We start from the raw sequence: 21,264 nt of genomic DNA on the forward strand, positions 1-21,264 counted from the left end.
CTAGTGCCTCCAGTAGCTATCATATTCGCACTAACACTGCTCATTCATCCACATTGCTAGGACTGCTTTGTTCAATTTAACATCAGCACGTATTTCCTTGGTACCATGCAGCAAGAGAGTAAATGAATTATGCTGCCCGAATGAAAACCTTTTTCTTTTTTCTCAAAAATGTTTTTATTGATTTTTAGGGAGAGAAAAGAGGAGAGGAAGAGGGAGAGAAACATTGTGAGAGAGAAACATCAATCAGTTGCCTCCGTACCAGGGATTGAACCTGCAACCTGGGTAATGTGCCCTGACCAGGAGTCAAACAGGTGACCTTGCAGTGCATGGGACTACACTCAACCAACTGAGCCACACTGGCCAGGGCCTGAATACGAATTCTGATGTAAAACTCAATTCACCTCCCTTCCTCAGGGGTGATCCCAGGAAAGTTTACCTTGGCACCACTTATACACAAGCAGAGGAGGCGGTTCTGTGTCAGCAGGCTTGATCCAGGGTGGGAAGAGGCGGCGCTTGTCAGCTTCATACCACAGGTACTGGTCCAGGTAGGCATCAGTTATCTTCTCCAGTGGTTCCACATCATACACTGGCACCAGGTGGCTATAGAGATCCATGAACTCAATGCCCACCTGTGGGACAGGGAAGCTGGCTCACACCAATCCACCAATCACCTGAGGCATTCTGCCACCCTGAGTGCCATGAATGAATAGCAGAGCCAAAATAAAATGGGGGGCGGGGGGGATCTTCACTCACTTCTTTAAAGGCTCTCTGTGTGAGGAGGTGACGCTTGATGCGGGACAATGCCTCATGGGGGTTGTCGTAGGCTTGCTCGATCAGCCCTAGCTCCTCCCTCTGAGACTGGTTTAACCGAGACTTCACACTGACAAGGCAAGGCAACAGGAAAGTGAATGAGAAAACCAAGAGGAAACCAAACCCAGAAAAGACTGAGGCTAAACCTTCCTTTGGACTATGATAATGACATTCTGGTGGGAGCCTGTCTACTCCACTCCTCACCTGTAAGCTTCCTTGAGCCGCTCTAAGGCCAAGATGAGCAACTTGGTGTCATGTTTATAGGAGAGTGGAGGGAACGGGATGGGTGAGAACCTACGGCTTTCCAACCAGTGCACAGTGGTGGTATACACTGCCACCGCCTCCTCTGCTGTGATGTAAGGCCCATCCTGCAAGGTACACATAATGATTAGCCTCCCACTGTAGCCAATCCCTCCCGCACAAGGCATGGGCCCAACTCTGCAACCCACTCCCTGGCCACCCCCACATCCAGCCCAGCCTACTCTGCCCAACCTTCAGGTAGTTGTGCTGCCGCTCCTGTTCTGCCTTCAAGTAGAGCCGGGTGAGACGGCCCAGGTTCTTTTTGCAAACAGTCTTGTCCACAGTGGCCCCACGACGGATCCGTTCTCGGTTGTAGTGGGCAGTGTTGGTCCACCAGTCAGCCTTGGCCTTCACGTATCGAAGGATCATATTCTCTATGGGCGTTGGCAGTCCAGGGACCTGAAAGTGCAAAAGGCACAATGGGAAAGTGATGGGAGCCACACAGCCCCCTGAGAGCGGTACTCCCAACCCCAGGAAAGATGTCCTTGTCTGCTCAGAGGTGTGGAGATACCCACCTTCCAGGGAATGTTGGCCTTCCAGCAGCGCCAGGCCTCACTGAGGTGCTGCAGAATTGTCCGGGCCTTGTTCTGTTTAATCCCCTCAGGCATCATGTCTAGAATGTCATGCATCACAGCTGCCCGAAGCTCAAGGTCAAAATGTGACTCCACTCGCTGCTTGGTTACAGTCTTCGCCACCCCCTTTGAGTGTCGGCCTAGAAATGAAGTGATTAAGAGTCACTGCTTTTAATGAGTCTTTACCTTCATGCCCCCCTCACTAACCATGGTTACAACAAAATAAACAGAATACTAGGTCAGACTCATTAGAGAGTGGGACTTAGAGGCAATGCAGGAGGAAGGGAGTCAGTCTCAAACAAGGGCAGGGGGCAGAACAGGAACACATAGGACCTACCCGTGAGGAGATCATGGGAGAAGCTGGACAAAGAGAAAACCACTCACCTTCAAACTGCCGGGCCAGGAGGTTGCCCAGCCACCGCTCCAGCAGAGGGGTGATGCCACGCATGAAAAACAGCCAGACCCGCCAGCCAGCAGCCCAGAAGCCACAGCCAGGGCCCTTCCCTACAGGGCCCTATGATCCCAAGCAGAAGAGAAGTTAGCAATTAATTTAATGACAATAGAAAATTGGGCAGAGATGGGATAGGAGAAACACATGTATGACAGTGAAGGGAGGAGGGGTGTGGGGGAGGAAATACTCTGGGACCTCAACAGCTACAATGAGGTAAATGAGAAAACTTTAAGGCAGAAATCAGTAACTGAAATTTCCTATTTAGACTTAAAGGTGGACTTGAGGAGGGTATGGTAAGGGGTGGGGGACTGTTGAGATTCACAAGGTGAGGGCAGTAATGACACAGAGCTTTTCTCCAAATAGGTCCCTGGAAAGCACCCTGACTAGATATAAAAATTAAAATGGGTCTGAGAGAGAGTGTATGGGCAGGGACCCACCGTGTTGAAGCGGTAATAAATGAGATGCTTCAGGTCCTTGCACATGCGAATCTGCCGCATCAGCTTGTATTTGTACCGGTACATGCCCGTCAGCTGCCCCACATGGGCAAAGATATACTGCAATCCATCTGCCAGCTGCAACACAAATGCCCCATCAGGCTTTAAGCTACAGCCAGCTCCACAATCAGCCCAGGCTTCACCCAGCTTCTCACCTGGGTAGGGTTTGGAGATACTTAGCCTTACCTGGAAGGCATCCACATTGCCTAATCGATACTGCACATGACTGTCTACCACCAACTTAGTTAAACGCAGAACTTCTCGACACAGATGGAAAGCATTCCCAAAACGAGATTTTTTTCTTTCCTGGAGAAGATGCCAAGAACAGAAAAAACATTAATCAGCAATGGTCCCGACTGGATGTATGCCTCCTTTGGGGGCCAGAGCAAACCAGTCCATCCCTCAAGCTCAGGAGACCCTTAAGGTCCAATGCAGTCACCTTGGTGGTGAGCGTCTTGACAGGCTTGAGGTTGAAGTTGTAGTCCAGGTGCAGATAGTTAAGGTTTTTCCGGTGAATGAGAAGGTTGAGCATGTTGTAGCCCTGGCGGCAAACCTGCAGCCCCACCTCCACCCAGTCCAGCTTCGTGGACTGAAAGAATTTGGTGGCTTTGAAGGAGCGGAACAGATACCTGGAGTGGGAATAATGAAGAGTGTTAGCTTGCTGATCATCTTTGGAACAAAAGAAGTCTGAGCAGGGCCCTCAGGCACCTTACCTCTTCTTCTGGGCTTTTGGGGGCCGGTGCTTCAGGGCATTAAGTACATAGTACTTAAGGAGCTTCTGATAAGAGACCCTCACTTTCACAGGCTGCCCAGCAGGACAATGCTCCCGATACCTGGGAAAACACCCATCAGGTAAGACTGGCCCAACTCTCTTTCCAGCCACTCAGATAAAGGCTGCATGCTCCCCGCTCCGCCCCCCGTTGGCGTTTTCCTCCTATACATCCTCCATCCTCCTCCCAGGTAGAAGCCTTACCAGTTCTTGACAAGGGGGATGTCCAGGGCCCGGCGGGTGCGACCAGAGCGTAGGTTGAAGGGCCGGGGGGCCCAGAGCAGGGCAATGCCATTGGCTGTATTGTCCGTGTAGAGAGGGGTGTCCTTCAGGAAGGGCTCCACGAAGTCTGGGAGCTCAAACTCCTCATCATCATCTGGTAATGGTTCCTGGCTCTGAAAGAATAACCCCAAGGGTTCAGTTCTTGCTGAACTGAGCAGAGACCTGGGAAGGAAGGGAAACTCTCTGGGGCCAAGCAGAGTGGCTACATCTGCCATGGAAACTGGGCTGCCTGACAAGAGAAACCCTAAAGGGCCAGGGCAAAGGAGGCCAAGAGAGCAGAGAACAAGCCAGGGCCAACCAGGAAAGCAACCATCACTAGTCACAACCCAACTGGCTCACCAACAAAGGCCTCCCATAGGAGCCTGATACCATAAGAAGTAAACACTGCTATCAACTCCTGCTCAAGCTCCAAAAACTAGGCTTGAAGAAGCAGATCTGTTCATCTTAAGAACATGATGGAACATAGATAAACATAAAAAACACTGTATATGTAAGAGCCAGTCACAGAAGACTACATATTGTTAAAACAAAATTATACTTATTGTATAATTCTATTTATATAAAATATCCAAAATAGGCAAATATAGAGACATAAAGTAGATTAATAGTAGTGTAGGCACGGAACATTCACTGGAAATGGAGAGTGACTGCTGATGGATGGGTGCAAGGTTTCTTTTGGGGGTAATGAAAATGTTATAAAAAAAACTGCCTGAGTTGATAGTGGTGCAACTGTGAATAAACTAAAAACCACATAATTGTACACTTAAATGGGCGAATACTGTACACCTTAAATAGGTAAACTGTATGTAGACTTTAAATGGGTGAATTGCATAGTATATGAATTATATCTCAATAAAAGGACTTAAGGGAAAAAAAACACAGTGGAAAAGAATAGAATGAACAATAGAGTCCCAGAGGATGATAAAGCCCAGATGGATAATCAGAGACCAAAATTATACCAATAACTTCGAGCCAAATGCCGAACTCTCAAATTAGCTTTTAGCTCAAGACCAACCACTTAATAGGATGGAAAACACATCTCCCTCTGATGAATTTTTATCAAGTAACACCTCAGCCACAGTCAGAAAATTTCACTTGGAAGAGCTGAAGTCAAATGCCCCCTCCCCTCACCTTGACTGAGTGCCTATGGGAAATTGGGTTGATCAAAGGATCAAAGTAGAAAGCTGGCAAATCAGGATCCTCAGTTTTGATGAACACAACATTAGGAGTGTGGTACCTAAAAAGAAAGAAGAGTTAGCCAAGGTTTTCCTGCCCTGGCCCAACCTAAATGCCGGCCCACTCCTTTCCTCCACCTGTGTTCCAACTCTCTTACCAGGTGAGGTGGACATGGTGTGGAAGGTTGTTGTACAAGTAAGGGAAAGCAATCTTGTATTCCGTGCGGATAGGCTGCCGGATGATGATCTTATTAATATCATTGAATTCATTCCAGTCTTCATCCCTAGGGTACAAAATCAAAGATGATCAGACTAGTTGGACAGTTTGGAAGCTATAATGGACTCTTTTTTTTTTTTTAAATATATTTTTATTGATTTTTTTACAGAGAGGAAGGGAGAGAGATAGTTAGAAACATCGATGAGAGAGAAACATCGACCAGCTGCCTCCTGCACACCCCCTACTGGGGATGTGCCTGGAACCAAGGTATATGCCCTTGACCGGAATCGAACCTGGGACCCTTCAGTCCGCAGGCCGATGCTCTATCCACCGAGCTAAACCGGTTTTGGCTATAATGGACTCTTAAGGATCGAGATTAGAGTTTATTCAACCCAAGATGCCTAAAATTCCTACTCCAACTTACTGTAGGTTGATATCTCGAACAAGAGGTTCAAATTTGGGGCCTCCAGGAATGGCCATATTGAGTGCCTTGGAGGTAAAGAAGGCCTTCAGATCAAACAGATAGAAGTAGTTGTCATCTACCAAGTCTGTCAGGAGCTGATTGGCCAGGCGGTAGAGAGTGGACATCATGGGCAGTGTGAACTGCCAGCGCTGGTAAGTGGAGCCATTCACATACCTAGGAGAAAAGAGACTCATGTCTGCTGGGTGTACCAGCTAACCAAGCCACACTACCGACTGCTCTCCCAGGACTCTTGGGTTTCCAAAGTTCTAACAGGAGTGGTAACTCCAACCACACTTACTTCCTGCTGTCCCTCAATGGCTGGTGGTCATAGAACCAGTCCAACACAGGCGCATCCTCCTCAGGGTCCAGTTCTAGCTGAATGGCCTCCAGTGGCTCAACATCTAGAATGTTGTCAGCATAGTCCAAAGGCGGCTCCTCATCATCAAAAGGGGGGAAACGCATTCTCTTGAAATGCCTCCTGTCTCTTTTTTCTCGCCGCATCATAATCCACATTGACCTGCAAGCCAACAATGTCACACAGTGGCTCCCACCCACTGCCTCCCAACCACCACCACCACCACCACCACCCATATTCCAGCCCTTCTCACCCCCACTGGGAGATGTAGACAGGCTCAATGACCCAGGGGATCTCATTGACAAAGGAAATAGCTCCAGTGATGTGGTACAGCACAGGCACGTCCCGAATCTGCTCCCAAGGCATAGGCATGTTCTCCAGGAGTTTGAGGACTGCATGGGGCATGTACTTCAGGGCACTGCAACATCAGGAAGACAAATAATTAGAAGTCACAAGGTATCACATTCCACAGAAAATCCTACCTTATAGTCCAAACTTCCAATTGCACACAGCCCTCCATGACCAGGAACTCTGCTTTCCCCTCTCCAACTATGCTATTCTTTTTAATATATTTCTTTATTGATTTCAGAGAGGAAGAGAGGAGAAAGAGATAGAAACATCAATGATGAGAGAGAATCATTGATTGGCTGCCTCCTGCACACCAGCCACCGGGGATCGAGCCGCAACCCAGGCATGTGCCCTTGGCCAGAATTGAACCTGGGGCCTTTCAGTCCACAGGCTGATGCTCTAACCACTGAGCCAAGCCGTCTAGGGCTGTGCTATTCTTCTTAAACTTCAGTCCCACAATACGGGGTTTCAGTCCCTCTAAATCAGTGGTTCTCAACCTTCCTAATGCCGCGATCCTTTAATATAGCTCCTCATGTTGTGGTGACCCCCAATCATAAAATTATTTTCATTGCTACTTCATAACTGTAATTTTGCTACTGTTATGAATCGTAATGTAAATATCTGATATGCAGGATGTATTTAGGCAACCCCTGTGAAAGGGTCATTCGACCGTCAAAGGGGTCGCAACCCACAGGTTGAGAACCGCTGCTCTAAATCAACAGCTATCCCTCTAAAGACAGCGTTAGACTGTCTCACATTCTATTCTCTCTGAACTTACCCATAAATATTAAAATACTCAGCATACTTTATTGTAACCATTTGTCTCATATCTGTCACGCCACTAGACTATAAGCTCCAGAAAGGCCATTACTTCCTGTTCACTACTCTTATCCCTAGCACCTAGAACAGTTCTCCAGAAATAGTTTTGGGGAAAAAAAGTTTTGAAACAAATCTTGTCTTGGCGGTTAATGAATTGGTATTCATAATGAACTGGTTAACATTTTTGTGTCTACATGGGAAAGGGATTTGCTAAGGTATTTGTACCTGTACTCTCCCAGCTTGGGGCCATAGAAAAACAAGTGTAAATACCTCAGGAGTGAACTACTCCTGAACCTGAGAATTCTGTTCACTGAGGAGTTACAAGCACAGAAGAATGCACAACGTGTCCTGCTCTGGGCTTCAACACTTTCAAAGATAGGGACATAGTATCATAGCACCAACAGGGCAAATTGAAGCTCCAGTCCCAGCCCTGGTCAGGTAGCTCAGATGTTTAGAGCATGGTCCCCATATGCCAAGGTTACGGGTTCAATCCCGCGTCAGGGCACATACAAGAATCAACCAATGACTACATAAGTGCGTACAACAAAAAATTGATGTTTCTGTCTGTCTGTCTCTCTCTCTCTCGCTCAAATCAATCAATCAATTTTTTTTTACAAAGCTCTAGTTCCAGCCCTAACCGGTTTGGCTCAGTGGACAGAGCATCCGCCTGTAGACTGAAAGGTCCCAGGTTCAATTTCGGTCAAGGGCATGTACCTTGGTTGCAGGCACATCCCCAGTGGGAGGTGTGTAGGAGGCAGCTGATAGATGTTTCTAACTCTCTATCCCTCTCCCTTCCTCTCTGTAAAAAATTAATAAAATATATATTTTTTAAAAAAAAGCTCTAGTTCCAGATAAGGAAGTAAAATCAAGGCAATAAAGAGCATACTGGGCCCTAACCGGGTAGCCCGGTTGATTAGGGTCATCCTGACAAGCCAAGGTTGTGGGTTCAATCCCCGCTCACGGCCCGTATAAGAAGCAACCAGTGACTGCATAAGTAAGGGGAGCAACAAATCGGCGTTTCTCTTTCTCTAAAGTCAATAAATAAATAAATTGTAAAATCTTTCAGAGGGAAAAAAAAAAAGCATACTGGAAGATCTGGAATCATCACAGGACCCTAATGGTTTTCTCCTTTCTCTTATAACCACCAAGATGGGCTGTCCTAGAAGACTAACGTCCCAAATGATAGAGCAGCTTTCCAGGACTACTCCTTATGGGAGAGGGACAATGAAAGGGGCCAAACTCCAAGCAAAGTAATCCCAGGATGTTCTTTACCCCAAGTAGACCCTTTTGTCATGGCGAAACTTCCTGTTGGTCATGTCTCCATGGTCTCGAATGATCTTCCTGACGTGCTCTGGGGGCATGTCTTCCTTCTGAGCATCCACAAATCCAAACTTTCGCTTTTCGGCATAGCGCTTGGCCTGTAACTGCTGCCATTTTCGGGCTGCAAAGACACCTCAGTTTAAAAGACTGGACACTCTTAGTCTAATCATCCCCATCTCCTGCCCTAAGGTGAGGGCCGGCCAGGATGTATAAAAGAGGGGCCAGCATCCAGCAGGTGCACTCCCTGTTGATTCTCCTGTCACCTTGCTCTTCTTTATTTATTCCTTCCTGACATTTATGTTAGAGGGTTTTTTTACGTTTTTTATTGTCTATCTTCTCCACTGCAATTCATAAACCCTTATAAAGGGAGCTCTATCTGCATCGCTATTGTATCCCCATTGTTTGGATCAGTGTCTGAAAATAAAAGACGCTCTTAAAGACCTGATTCGGTGGAAAAAATCGGGGTGAGGGGCAGTAAGTGCGCTGACACCTAACGCTTTGACACTTGCAACAACAGAAAAGGGGCTCAATGCCGCTGCAGGCGCGCACGCGCACACCCACCCCGCGTCTCGGGGCCCAGACACCGCTCCCGCACGCTCTCACCTTTCTCCTGCAGCTTTTCCTCCGACATGTAGTCCGGCAGCGGGGCGAGAGGGCCGGGCACCGGGTTACCCGGCCCTCGGTAAGGAAAGACCCCGGCCATCCCCGGAGAATCTGGGGGGGCGGCAGAAAAAAATAAAAAATTAACGAGCAACAGGGCCCGGGCCCACAAGAGGCGCAGCAGGAACGCGTCAAGATCCCCGCCTGCAGTCCCTCCGCGCTCAGCGTGGGCGCAGCCCGGCCCAACCCCTCCGGCCGCTCGGCTGACGCCTCCACGCCTCCCGCGGCCGCTGGAAGCCCGCCAGACACCCCCCGACAGCCCCTCACACCGACCTCCGCTCGGGGGAAACGCAATGGCGGCCAGCCTACGTCCGCGCCGCGCTCCCAGCGCCGGGAAGTGCGCAACGCAGCGTCGGCAATTGACCCAATAGGCGCTGATGTGCTCAGACGGATTAGAGAGCTCACCAATGAGAGTTGCATATCTGGCTGGTGGGGGCGGGTCTGTGGGCGGGGTTATTTGAACGCAAGGGGGTGTGGTCGGAGAGGCCCAAGTCCCGCCTCCCACTTTTCTGAGACAGCTCTGGGACCTCTAGCAGACCCCGTCGTCTTATCCGCCGCTGTCGTGGGACAACGAGAATCCAAGGCTTACGGAATTTTAATACATTTGTCAAAATCTGCACATTATTCTGTGTCTAGTCTCAAAATGTAGACTTGAGGTGCAGTACTAGCTCGCAGTCAGCCAACCCTTTGTTCATGCATGCTTTCATTCATTCAGCCATCATTTATTGAGTACCCGCTATGTATTATTAGGAATATAGCAGGGGGGGAAAATAACCTCACTGAGCTCACAGAGTAGCGGAGAGGCAGACCAGGTTCTTAGATGCGGTGTGATGGGAGTTTTGGGGCAGGGCATTTATTTATTTTTTTAATATATTTTATTGATTTTTTACAGAGAGGAAGGGAGAGGGACAGAGAGTTAGAAACATCAATGAGAGAGAAACATCAATCAGCTGCCTCCTGCACACTCCCTACTGGGGATGTGCCCGCAACCAAGGTACATGCCCTTGACCGGGAATCCAGCCTGGGACCCTTGAGTCCACAGGCCATCGCTCTATCCACTGAACCAAACCGGTTAGGACAGGGGCAGAGGGAGGGGCGGGCATTTAACCCCGCTTGCGAAGTCAAGGAGGAGTTTAATCAATAAACCTAGAAAAATAATTGGACATGGGGAGCAACGTTGCTGAGCGCCTTTTCCCCTCCCTCTCCATTCCTCTTTTCTCTCTCTACCATGACTACACTGTGGAGTGTAGAGTGGACCCCCTGTACAGGCTTCTTGGATCCCTCCGGCCCTGTCTTTCTGCCTGAATTGCTCTCCACCTCCCGCAATCCTTGTTTCCCTTCCCATTCTTGCTACATCCTTTGGTAACCACTTTCAATCTGACTTAACAGATAAATTTGTTTGAACTCACACCAAGTTTATTGGGGAGGATGCAAAGGAATTGTAACCAATACAGCCTGTCAGTCTAGTTGGGAATTTAGAACTCAAAGGTGAAATAATTAGAGAAAAATGCAAAAGAAGGTCCAAGCACGTGCTGGCTGGTGTGGACATTCATATAGTTCAAATAAGGGAGAGGAACACTATCAAAGATTTGATGGAGATGGGTAGATGTGAAGGGTTTGATATCTTTCTTTAAAGATGTCAAAGACAGAGGAGGTAAAGAAAGAGGAGGGAGCCCTAACCGGTTTGGCTCAGTGGATGGAGCGTCAGCCTGCGGACTGAAGGGTCCCAGGTTCGATTCCAGTCAAGGGCATGTACCTTGGTTGTGGGCACGTCCCCAGTGGGAGGTGTGCAGGAGGCAGCTGATCAATGTTTCTCTCTCATTGATGTTTCTAACTCTCTCTCTTTCTCCCTTCCTCTCTGTAAAAAATCAATAAGATATATTTTTTTTAGAAAGAAAGAGGAGGGAGCCCTAGGAGATTTGGCTCAGTGGATAGAGCATCGGCCTGCAGTCTGAAGGGTCCTGGGTTTGATTTTGGTCAAGGGCACATACCTGGGTTGTGGCTCCATCCCCAGTAGGGGAGTGCAGGAGGCAGCCAATCAGTGATTCTCTCTCATCATTGATGTTTCTATCTCTCTCTCCCTCTTCCTTCCTCTCTGAAATCAAACCGTGACCTCCTGGTTCATAGGTCAATGCTCAACCACTGAGCCATACCTGCCGTGCAAGAACTTTTCTTAAGGTTTCTTTACTAATCACAAATAGTCTAAGTTAATCTGATGAAGCTCAAGTGAGCAGAGAAGTGACCAAACCAAGAACAGTTCTGAACAGAAAATATTAGCTGCCTTTATTATGGACCATTCATTGCAGTCAAACCAGTCTGCTCATTGTTTTGAATCATTCACTTTTTAAAAAGTTATTTATTTTAGAGAGAGAGAAACATTGATTTGTTGTACCATTTATTTGCACATTCATTGGTTGATTCTTGTATGTGCATTGACTGGGGATAGAACCCACAACCTTGGTATACTGGGACGAGATGCTTAACCAACTGAGCTCCCCAGCCAGGGCTCATGCCCCTTATATAAAATGATGTAGTATTTGCATATAACACATGCATATCCCTTCATTTATTTAAAATCATCTCTAGATTATTTATAATACCTAATGCAATGTAAATGCTATGTAAATACTTGCTATACTGGATTGTTCAGGGAATAATGACAAGAAAAAAATCTGGACATATTAGTAGAAACGCAACCATCATAGGCCTAGCTTCATAGTATATGTCAGCTACAGCGTAACATTTTTTCCCTAATATTTTTTTATCTGAGGTTGATTGAATCAGCTACAACTGTAATGTTCTTAGTTTTAGTTTTTACAAAGTTATATAGTCTTGCAGAATTTGTTACAAAGATTTGTTACAGCTCTGACAGGTGTGGCTCAGCGGTTAGAGCGTTGGCCCACCCAAAGGGTCTCAGATTCAGGTTCAATTCCTGGCCAAGGGCATGTGGGAGGCAACCAATCGATGTGTCTTTCTCACATCAATGTTTCTCTCTCTCCCCCCCCCCCTCCCTTTCTCCACTCTCTCTAAAAAGCAATGGAAAAAATATCCTTGTTTGAAGATTCACACACACACACACACACAAATTTGTTACAAAGGCCTGGCCCAGCATGGCTCAGTGGTTGATTGTTGACCTATGAATCAGGAAGTCAGGGTTCAATTCCGGGTCAGAGAACCTGCCTGGGTTGTGGGCTCGATCCCTAGTAGGGGGTGTGCAGGAGGCAGCTGGTCAGTGATTCTCTCTCATTATTGATGTTTCTATCTCTCTCTCCCTTCCTCTCTGAAATCAATAAAAATATATTTTAAAAACAACAACAAAAAACAAAGAACAGCCGCCTGTGCTCCCTCTGACCATTTCTCTTAACCACCTACCCCCCCCAAAAAAAACCACTTTCACCAATTTTAACTAATTATTTTGGCATTTATTGCCATATCTTCAAGTAATAAGCTTAAATTAGTATTTCTTGACTTTTTTCTTGATTTTTTACTTTTAGGCATTATCTACTCACTCCCCACAATAGAGAATGGAAATCCAATTTTCCCTCCAACCTCCCAGTACATACATGAACATGACTTTAAAATTCATTATATTGTATGTCAGGGAAATGCTACAGCAGGTGCCCCCTGTTACCCTCCCCCCACCTTCTCCATCTCCCCAGGGTGGAAATATATGGATTCCATGAAGAGCTGGGGTTAGGGAAGGAAGGGCAGGAGCTGGGAGAAAAAGGTGTTTGGATGAGCTGCTGAGGGGAGCAAGTACCAGTGTTTTCTAAACCAGAGAAGCAGCAGGACTCGGTGGCACCCCAGTTCTTCAGGCTCCACTGTCCCTCTCTAACGGTGCCCTGACCTGGGATCTGGAGCAGAGAGAGCCACTGTGCCAGGCTCTGAGCCCCCGGGTTTAACAAGGCCAACCAGAGCAGTTCAAGGAGGTGAAGGAGTCCTCTCAAGGGCACGAGCAGGCAGGCCAGAGTGAAGGGGCAAAGCGTAACCCAAAGAAGTCACTTACTATCCCTGGAATGTCAGCTACTACCCAAGTCTGTTTTCTGGGAGGGTTGGGTGGAGGTAGGCAGAGAGCCCTTTGCAGGGATCATCGTATCGCACCGGGATCGAACTCCCATTCTTCTCCTCCTAAAGCCCGCATGGCTTGCATCCTTAGCTCAGCCTGAGTCACTGCTGTGTTCAGTTCCTACAGAAGATGTGGCAAGTGAAGGTTGCCTCCCACCAGGTTAAAGGCAGGGAAAGAATGTGCTCACAACACTGAGTTAAGTGGTGCTCATGACTGCGGGGAAAGCTGAAATGGACCTCCGTCACTGCATTCCTGAAAAGCGCAGGAATCAATACTCAGTGAATAGAAGTCTGGCTTTCAAACTGAAGCATCCTGACTTATAAATACCACTTCAGAGGCAATTCGTCTGGCTTGATTGATCTTCAGTTGTCAGCAAGATCTTATCTTCCCACCTGAAGGTCTCTACTCCTCAACCTTTCTATCAAGAAAGAGGTAAAATCGTGTATAAGAAGGAGCCTGCACCAAATCAAAGACTGAGATTCGAATTCTGGCCGTGCCATAAACTAGCTGGGTGTGCTTGGATATATCACAACTGTTGTAGGCTTCAGTTTTCTGCAAATTGAACTGGAAGACTGGATTATCTTGGAGGTGGCATATTAATAAAGACTCATTGTTAAAAGTGAAGAAACCTCAACTCATATTCACGTGAGCAAATCCAGGAGTTTTTTGGTTTGTGTAACTGAAAGGTCCAGGGCAAGTTCTGGCTTCAGGCCGAGCCTGAGCAGAGACTCACATGATGCTAGATATCTCTGTCTTTCTGAGTCCTTTGTGTGTGTGACTGTGTTGGCTTTGTGCTCAGAGAAGACCTCTTACAGCCTGCTGGTTTAACAATGTTAGCACACAAAGTGCATCTTTCAAAGATTCTGGAAGTCATGGTGCTGAGGCTCATAGGCTCTGCTTATGTCATAAACTCTTTCAGGAAAAGAGGATATGGTGTTATGATTGGCTAGGCCTGGGTCACGTGCCCATTGAGGGGGGTAAGGGAGGAGTGGTTTTCAAAAGAAAATCTCTACACTGCTGGGCAGGCAAATGTAGCAGATGTTGAACACAGATGGTATAACAGAAAAATATACTGGTGTCCCAAAAAATGTATACATGCCCGGCCAGTGTAGCTTCGTGGTTGAGCATTGACCCATGAACCAGGAGATCACGGTTCCATTCTCAGTCAGGGCACATGTCTGGATTTTGGGCTCAATCCCCAGTAAGGGGAAGTGCAGGAGGCAGCTGATCAATGATTCTCTCTCATCATTGATGTTTCTATCTCTCTCTCCCTCTCCCTTCATCTCTGAATCAATAAAAATATAAAAAAGTATATATACACTTTGAATAATTATTAATTCCAATGGGTTAAATCTGAAAAGAAAAAAGCATCGCTTGAGCTATCAAAAATGTATGTGACACTGTGTGTGTGTGTGTGTGTGTGTGTGTTGGATTCAGGCCATGTCACTAACTGGCTAGGTAACCATGAATAAGTTACCTTAGTTTACTCATTTAAAAACTGGGATGAGCCCTGGCCACCAGTGCAGCTCAGTTGATTGAGCAGGTTTGCCTTTTTTTTAAGGAATATATATATATATATATATCAGAGAGGAAAGGAGAAGGAGATAGAAACATCAATGATGAGAGAGAATCATTGATCGGCAGCCTCCTGCACACCCCCTACTGGGGATCGAGCCTGCAACCTGGGCATGTGCCCTTGACCAGAATGGAACCTGGGACCCTTCAGTCCGCAGGCTGACGCTCTATCCACTGAGCCAAACCAGCCAGGGCAGGCAGGTTTGCTTTTTGATAGTAGAGGATCTTAGAACACATTAGAGCTTTGTAGGTCATAAAGTTAGTGCCAAGAAATCATCCCACAGCAAAGTTTCAACAATCCAGCATTGCATTATATATCAGGAAATCAATGGAGCCAAAAAAAAAAATAAGTGACTCAGTGTAACCACACTCACAAAAGACTGATGCAATTATTTGCCTAACAATTTATTAATTTATGATCAGGATAATGTCCCATAAAATATCAATGTTCCCCCATCCAGGAAAGCCCCCTCCCCTTTGCTAGAAAATAAATACCTCACCAGCAAGTAGCTTGGTAGGCATGGAGTCCGTCTTGAGGACCACCTTACTGAGCCATGGCGAGGTCTGACAGAGCATTTCCATGACCCAACTCATTGCACCAAATGTAGCATCTGTCAGCCTCTGCATTTTCTAGCTTCTCTTTTCCGGGGTCCTAATTGGCCAGGCCTCTCCGATTCCCATCATCTGTATCTGGTCCACACTATCTATAACTACTCTAGTTGATGAGATGTCAGTCAATTATAATCACAATCCAGTTCTGCCTTCTTAAAGCTTCACTCGGTCGCCACGATGGAAATGTGTGTGTGATCCCAAATTCTTCAGGTATCCACTCATGTCTAGCCCCACCGGTAGCTAATCTCACCCTTCCTGTATGGGTTTTATTAGTTAACCACAGAAACAGCCGGGTTTCCCTGACAGTCTAGTTCTTGGGCACCCTTGAAAGATACTATCAAATCTTACCAAGGAGGGTGCTCACGTGGAGCATGAATTTATGACGTACTCCCGAAGTATGTCATATTTCATGGTTTTCTGTTTTTAAACATAAGGGCAATGTTTTTGTTAATCAAGGCGCTCCGTTTAGAGTTTTGAAGACACAACTACAGAATTTTACTTTGTTTTTCTTTTTAAATATATTTTATTGATTTTTACAGAGAGGAGGGGAGAGGGATAGAGAGTTAGAAACATCGATGAGAGAGAAACCTCGATCAGCTGCCTCCTGCACACCCCCTACTGGGGATGTGCCCGCAACCCAGGTACATGCCCTTGACCGGAATCGAACCTGGGACCCTTCAATCCGCAGGCCGACGCTCTATCCACTGAGCCAAACCGGTTAAGGCATTACTTCGTTTTTCTACCGCAGCTTCTCTACCTTTGCCTCCCCAGTTTTAGTCTGATTACATTGACACCCTCTGCTCTCATTTTCTGCCCGTGTCTGCTTCCGACTGTGACAGTTGCTCCTCAGCCTGGTATTTTTTCTCTCCTTTGAGCCTCAGTGGAACGACTCTCTGATAGGGATCGCTCACAACCCCCCTCTCGCATTTCCCCCTTAATCTCTATCATGTATTTTTCTCTCTGTCTCCTTGTGCGTTCCCTTGTTCCCTCCTGTGGGTGTGTATTTGATCCTGCCCCCTACCCCATGTGCTCTCTGTGATTCTCCACGTCTCTTCGCCTATTCTTCTGTCTCAGTGCACTTCCCTGCTTCTGACTTTTGCTCATTTTCCTCTGGGTCTCTGCCTATCAGTCCCTGTCAGTCTGTCTTTGTTTTGCACTGTAGCTGCTTGTCCTTTGTCTTTCTGCCCGTCTCCAACACCACATATTTCCTGCCTTCTTTTTCTGTCAATAAATCTTTTCACTGCCTGCCTCCTCCACCTTCCGCTCTTCTGCCGCTCAGCTCCGCTGACAAACCCCCCTCATCTCTTTCCCCCCCTCTGTCCTCTCACTCTGCTCATCTCTCAGCTGCCACGGTTACCCTGTCTCTCCGGAGCCTGGTTGCTCCTCCTTGTCACTCACTCTCACTAAATCACTGCCTAGGCACTAACTGTGCCTTCCACCCTTGGGGTTCCTTCCTGTCAGCCTTTCTTTATTTTTATCTTTCTCTTTGCTTATGAGCATTTTACCAATTCTCCGATTTTGGTTTATCTCAAGCTTCTATAACAGTCTTTCTCGATATTTCTGTCAAGGACCCTCTGTCCCTCACTCCGTTTCCCTTTGCCTGTCTCTTCTATGCAGCGAATCTTTCTTCTTGGCTTTCCCTCAATCTATGTATGTCTTTCTCTACATCCCCTTGGTCTTTCTTTTGGTGCATGGGACGACACCCAACCAATGGAGCCACACTGACCAGGGCTCCTTTGTCTTTCTTTAGCTCAGCTTCTTGGCAGGAATTTTAGAAAATCTTCCTGTCTCTTGCTTTTGCTCATGTATCTTTTCTGTGGGTGATTACAGGTTATCTCTTGTCCATTGTTTAGTAGACTAGCAACCTTAATCTGCTCTACACTCCCCATAACCTGGCTATTCTGGCTCTAAACCCAGGGAGGGGGTTTATGCAATAGAAAGAAAAAAAAATGCCGCCATGTAACCCTGGCCAGTTGGTTAGAGTGTCGTCCCGATATGCCAAGGTTTCAGGTTCGATCCCTAGTCAGGGCACATACAAGAAGCAACCACTGAATGCATAGATAAGTAGACCAACAAATTGATGTCTCTCTCTCTCTTTCTCTCTCTCTCTCCATCCAAAAAAAAAAATCAATCAATCAAAACAAAAGAAAAAATGCAGCAGAAGTGGCAGGGGAGAAAGGAGAGCTTGCAAATGACTTCATGGCTCTGCAGCCAACAGGAAGCCTTTGCTTGGCTCCTTCTGCCTGTTCCTCATTCTCCCATGAAGGCCTGGGCCTAGGAAGACCCTACACCAGCGGTTCTCAACCTGTGGGTCGCGACCCCTTCGGGGGTCGAACGACCCTTTCACAGGGGTCGCCTAAGACCATCGGAAAACACATATATAATTACATATTGTTTTTGTGATTAATCACTATGCTTTAATTATGCTCAATTTGTAACAATGAAAATACATCCTGCATATCAGATATTTACATTACGATTCATAACAGTAGCAAAATTAGTTACAAAGTAGCAACAAAAATAATTTTATGGTCGGGGGTCACCACAACATGAAGAACTGTATTAAAGGGTCGTGGCATTAGGAAGGTTGAGAACCACTGCCCTACGCTGTGCACCCAGAATGGGTGTTTGAGTCCCTACTCCGGCTCTGTCCTAAGAAGAGAGACCTAGCCCCATGTTCACTCCTCTAAGAATATGCCCTTTCTTCGAAAAGGTCAAGATATTCTAAAAATAAATTTCGGAAAGGCAGATGCTGGACACAGTAGGACTCAGGTTAAGTACAAACACAACAGTGGGGTTTTGAGAACCAGAAATATCAGCAGCAATCTCCATGACCCAGGTCTTTGGTCTCTTAGCAGCTGGTATGTCTATATAACTACTGGCTACAGATAGCACCCGTGGTGTTCTCCTCCCACTGCCAGAATTTGGTCATAGGTGAGATCTCTCTTCCCTCTGGCCTTACCCTCTCCATACCAGATCTCTACTCCTAGGTGAGACTTCACCTTCCCTCATCTGTCCCTGTGCTAAAGCAAAGGGTTTCTGTTCCCCTTGCCAGTTACGTTCAGTCTCATGGGTCCTGCCACCCTTTATTGGCAGCACTGGCTGTACCTCTTGAATTAGTTTTCTGGAGAGGACTAATTATCTGATGATGAAATGCAAAGAACGTTATCTGATGATGAAATGCAATGAACATGAACGTTAGCCCAGACTCCCAGCCACCCACCAACATTACCATTGCTTCTCAGATCCTAGGCGTGGGGGAGGGGTATGAACTTGCTGGAAGAGGAACTGAGATACTGAAAATCCAGCCCAGTCCTTACCCCAGTGGGGGGCTGTGCATTGAAGACCATCATCTCCTTGTCCCGGTCCGAGCTCCCGCAAGAGTGGCAGAAGAAGAACCCGAGGCTTCTCCCTAGTCTTTCAGGCCGAGAGGGGAACCATCCTTGGTGGCAGGCTCCCCATTGCATGTCCTGGTGACCCTAGTTTCCCTGTGCCCAGGGTTGGATGAATGAGGCCGAGGCCGCAGGACATCATTGATCAAAATGCGAACACCCTGTGAGATGCTCATGGCTCCCACAGTGGCCAGCCCGGTGCCACCAAGGACAACCAGAGCAGGAGGCACCTGGTGGTGCTGCTGGAGCAACCACAGACTCATCCACCCCAGTGGTGCCAGGCGGAAGAGGGCCAGGGTGGCCAGGGTGGCCCAGCTGGCCACACTGAAGGCCAAGGATGGGGCCTGGTGAGAAAGCAGCAGCAACTTTCTTAGGTGCAGGCAGGCGGAGTTCAGCTCGAGGAGCAGAGACACCACGGAGAAGCCCACATAGTGGTCGGACAGAATGGCGGTGCCGAGGCAGCTCACTACCTGGGGAGCAAGGGCCAAAGGTTAGAAGACCTTCCGTGACCTACCACCATCGCGTCCTAATATCCCAGTCCTCCCAAGCATGTTCTGGCATTCTTTCCCTGAAAACACCCAACTTTATGCCTACCCTATGCCAGGAGCCTGCATGGCTTTGAAACCATCTTTCTCTAGGATGGAAGCAGCCTTGGCCAGAGGCTGTCTTCTCTGGGGCTGTAGCATCTGCAGAGTAACCCCCCAACTTCCATCCTGGCCTTTCATGCCCCATTCCCACTCCCAATACGGGGGCTCCCTCCTTCTCAGAAAAGCTCCATGTTTAAGGTTTCTGCAATCAACAGGACACCTGTGTGGGCGAATGCAAGCCCCCGAGGCAGTGCTCAGACTCGCAGCTGTGCCAGCAGTCAATCCCCGCCCCTCAATTCAGCCCAAGGTTGGGAGGATCAAGCCCAGGGGAGAAAGAGGTGTCAGAGGCTCTCTGGGAAGTCATGGGACATAAAGCTGATGAGAGATCGGGGTGTGCAGTCGGTACACCTCCCGTCCTGCCTCGCCTCTCCCTGAATCTCACCGCCAAATGGTGACAGAGAAGATCCCAGGCCTGGCCCAAGGTCTGGTTCAGCAGCATGTCAACTCCATCAGCCAGGAAATAACCTATGGGGAAGGGCGGCAGCTGGGGTACAGCCGGAGAGAAATCTCCAGCCCCTACCTTTCCCAGAGCTTTCCTCTCCCTCAGTAACGCTGACAGAAGCGCACCTGGGATTGCCATTACCGTTGGAAGCTGTTCCCCGCCCCCAAGCTGGCCCAGCCTTCCCTGCAGACTCACCCACAGATACAGCCACCAGCACCAAGGCCCAGGGCGGGTGGCCATGAATGGGGTCGGCGGCCATCTGAGGGTATAGCAACAGCCTAGAGGAGACGGGGAGCCACCGTCAGCTTCGTGCAGACCGGATTCTCCTGCAGGGCACGCCCCGTCCACCCATCCCAGCCTCAGGCTCTCAAGGTTTAGCATCCATTTTAAAGGTGCCGCCAGGTCTTCCAACGTGAGCTTCCCATCCCTCGCCCTCATCCAGGTCTCTCCCGAACCTCTAAGACCCGCACCCGAGCAGCGCCCCGGGCCCCGTGAGCAGGCTGTGCACCAGGGAGACACAGATGTTCTGCCACTTCCAACGGTCCCGAGCCGCAGATGCCGGCGTGGGTAGCAGCTGCAGCCCCCAGTGCAGCCCCCGGAAGGCTGCGAAGGAGGCACCGGTCACCAGGAGCCCCGAGGGCGCCATGGCCGGGCGGGCGGGCTAGGTCCGGATCGGTTCCGTGGGCCCCTGAGCACTCGCCCCCGACGCATCCGACGCCCGCTCCGGAGACTGTGACCCGCGTCGCGGCGGGGCTGCGTTCCTGGGCTCGCCGGCCCTCCCGGCCTGGGGAATCCGCAGTAACTTTTCCAGGGATGGTCCACGATCTCCCGGCTGGACGGTGATTGGAGCAGCCGCGCGGCCACCGCCCCTGGAGCCTAGGCAACCGACCGCGTCCCGCCCTAGCGACAGACTGCGGGCTGGAGGCTCCCGGGATCGGCCGTGCCACGGAGCTCAGGGGACTTCTGGGAAGTCGACAGAGGTCTCCCCCAGCTCCCCGAGTCCTGAACTCTTTAGAGCTCCAGAAATAGGTCACCAATCTCACCTGACACTCCCGGAGGCCCCGCCCCACTAACTTTCCCCTCTTTCCCCTCCTCTCCAATCTTACAATCTGGCTATCCCTCCCACCCCACCCCACCCACACGGCCCTGGGGTGAGAGGCCAGGGCAAACCCACTGCCACTTGCTCACACCCCTCCCCCGTCTCAGGTGTGGGGGAGAGGGCACTTCACTGCCTTGGAGCCAGGCACCCCTTCTACCTCCGGAGGTTTCTAGGCCCACAGCGCATCCCAGCAACCCTACAGTTCCTGGAGTCCTGCCCCTCACCTAGTACCTCTCAAATAGAACAGCTGCAGCTTCCATTTGGGAGAGGGAGGGGCCCAATGGAAACTCCTCCCTCCACCTTTTTTGGGTGCCCTATAGAGGAGTCTCATCGTTAGGAAGGGGAGGCAAAGAGAACCACTCAGCACTATAGTCCTGAGAAGCCCCCCTCCCCCGA

The 21,264-nt window shown here is 48.7% G+C and overlaps 2 protein-coding genes across 3 annotated transcripts in view; both read right to left on the minus strand.

Annotated features, from left to right (window-relative positions):
* Positions 1 to 9,389, minus strand: part of PRPF8 (pre-mRNA processing factor 8) — a 32,122-nt gene extending 22,733 nt beyond the window's left edge. Inside the window, exons 1-19 of the mRNA XM_036340976.1 lie at positions 9,309 to 9,389; positions 8,979 to 9,089; positions 8,328 to 8,496; positions 6,142 to 6,306; positions 5,832 to 6,050; positions 5,495 to 5,707; positions 5,012 to 5,137; positions 4,810 to 4,915; positions 3,601 to 3,791; positions 3,341 to 3,460; positions 3,067 to 3,256; positions 2,814 to 2,933; positions 2,571 to 2,705; positions 2,067 to 2,196; positions 1,626 to 1,822; positions 1,303 to 1,509; positions 1,015 to 1,178; positions 754 to 880; positions 437 to 629 (exon numbers count right to left, since the gene is read on the minus strand). Coding sequence (XP_036196869.1) covers positions 437 to 629; positions 754 to 880; positions 1,015 to 1,178; positions 1,303 to 1,509; positions 1,626 to 1,822; positions 2,067 to 2,196; positions 2,571 to 2,705; positions 2,814 to 2,933; positions 3,067 to 3,256; positions 3,341 to 3,460; positions 3,601 to 3,791; positions 4,810 to 4,915; positions 5,012 to 5,137; positions 5,495 to 5,707; positions 5,832 to 6,050; positions 6,142 to 6,306; positions 8,328 to 8,496; positions 8,979 to 9,078 — 2,872 coding nt within the window. The 5' untranslated portion in view covers positions 9,079 to 9,089; positions 9,309 to 9,389. The remainder of the gene's footprint in view (positions 1 to 436; positions 630 to 753; positions 881 to 1,014; positions 1,179 to 1,302; positions 1,510 to 1,625; positions 1,823 to 2,066; positions 2,197 to 2,570; positions 2,706 to 2,813; positions 2,934 to 3,066; positions 3,257 to 3,340; positions 3,461 to 3,600; positions 3,792 to 4,809; positions 4,916 to 5,011; positions 5,138 to 5,494; positions 5,708 to 5,831; positions 6,051 to 6,141; positions 6,307 to 8,327; positions 8,497 to 8,978; positions 9,090 to 9,308) is intronic.
* An 8,395-nt stretch (positions 9,390 to 17,784) lies between these two features.
* TLCD2 (TLC domain containing 2) lies at positions 17,785 to 20,841 on the minus strand. 2 transcript variants are annotated; one of them, XM_036338858.1, is made up of 3 exons: positions 19,965 to 20,841; positions 19,710 to 19,792; positions 17,785 to 19,150 (listed from the first exon to the last, which is right to left on the minus strand). In XM_036338858.1, exons 1-3 carry the CDS (start codon positions 20,026 to 20,028, stop codon positions 18,701 to 18,703), a joined length of 597 nt encoding a protein of 198 aa, XP_036194751.1. In that variant the 5' UTR covers positions 20,029 to 20,841; the 3' UTR covers positions 17,785 to 18,700. The 2 variants fall into 2 exon arrangements, with proteins under 2 accessions (XP_036194751.1, XP_036194750.1); XM_036338857.1 differs by having other exon boundaries at positions 19,710 to 20,841.
* Between the last annotated feature and the right edge of the window lie 423 nt (positions 20,842 to 21,264).

This window comes from Myotis myotis, unplaced genomic scaffold, assembly GCF_014108235.1.
Source record: "Myotis myotis isolate mMyoMyo1 unplaced genomic scaffold, mMyoMyo1.p scaffold_m19_p_17, whole genome shotgun sequence".
Lineage (NCBI taxonomy): Eukaryota > Metazoa > Chordata > Mammalia > Chiroptera > Vespertilionidae > Myotis > Myotis myotis.

What these genes read in the sequence shown, in the direction of transcription:
- TLCD2 (XM_036338857.1), bottom strand. Translation starts at nt 20,207, where the DNA reads ATGAGGGCGAGGGATGGGAAGCTCACGTTGGAAGACCTGGCGGCACCT. An exon ending in TTCTCTGTCACCATTTGGCG is followed by an intron (nt 19,151 to 19,709) that starts GTGAGATTCAGG and finishes CTTGCTCCCCAG; the next exon opens with GTAGTGAGCTGCCTCGGCAC.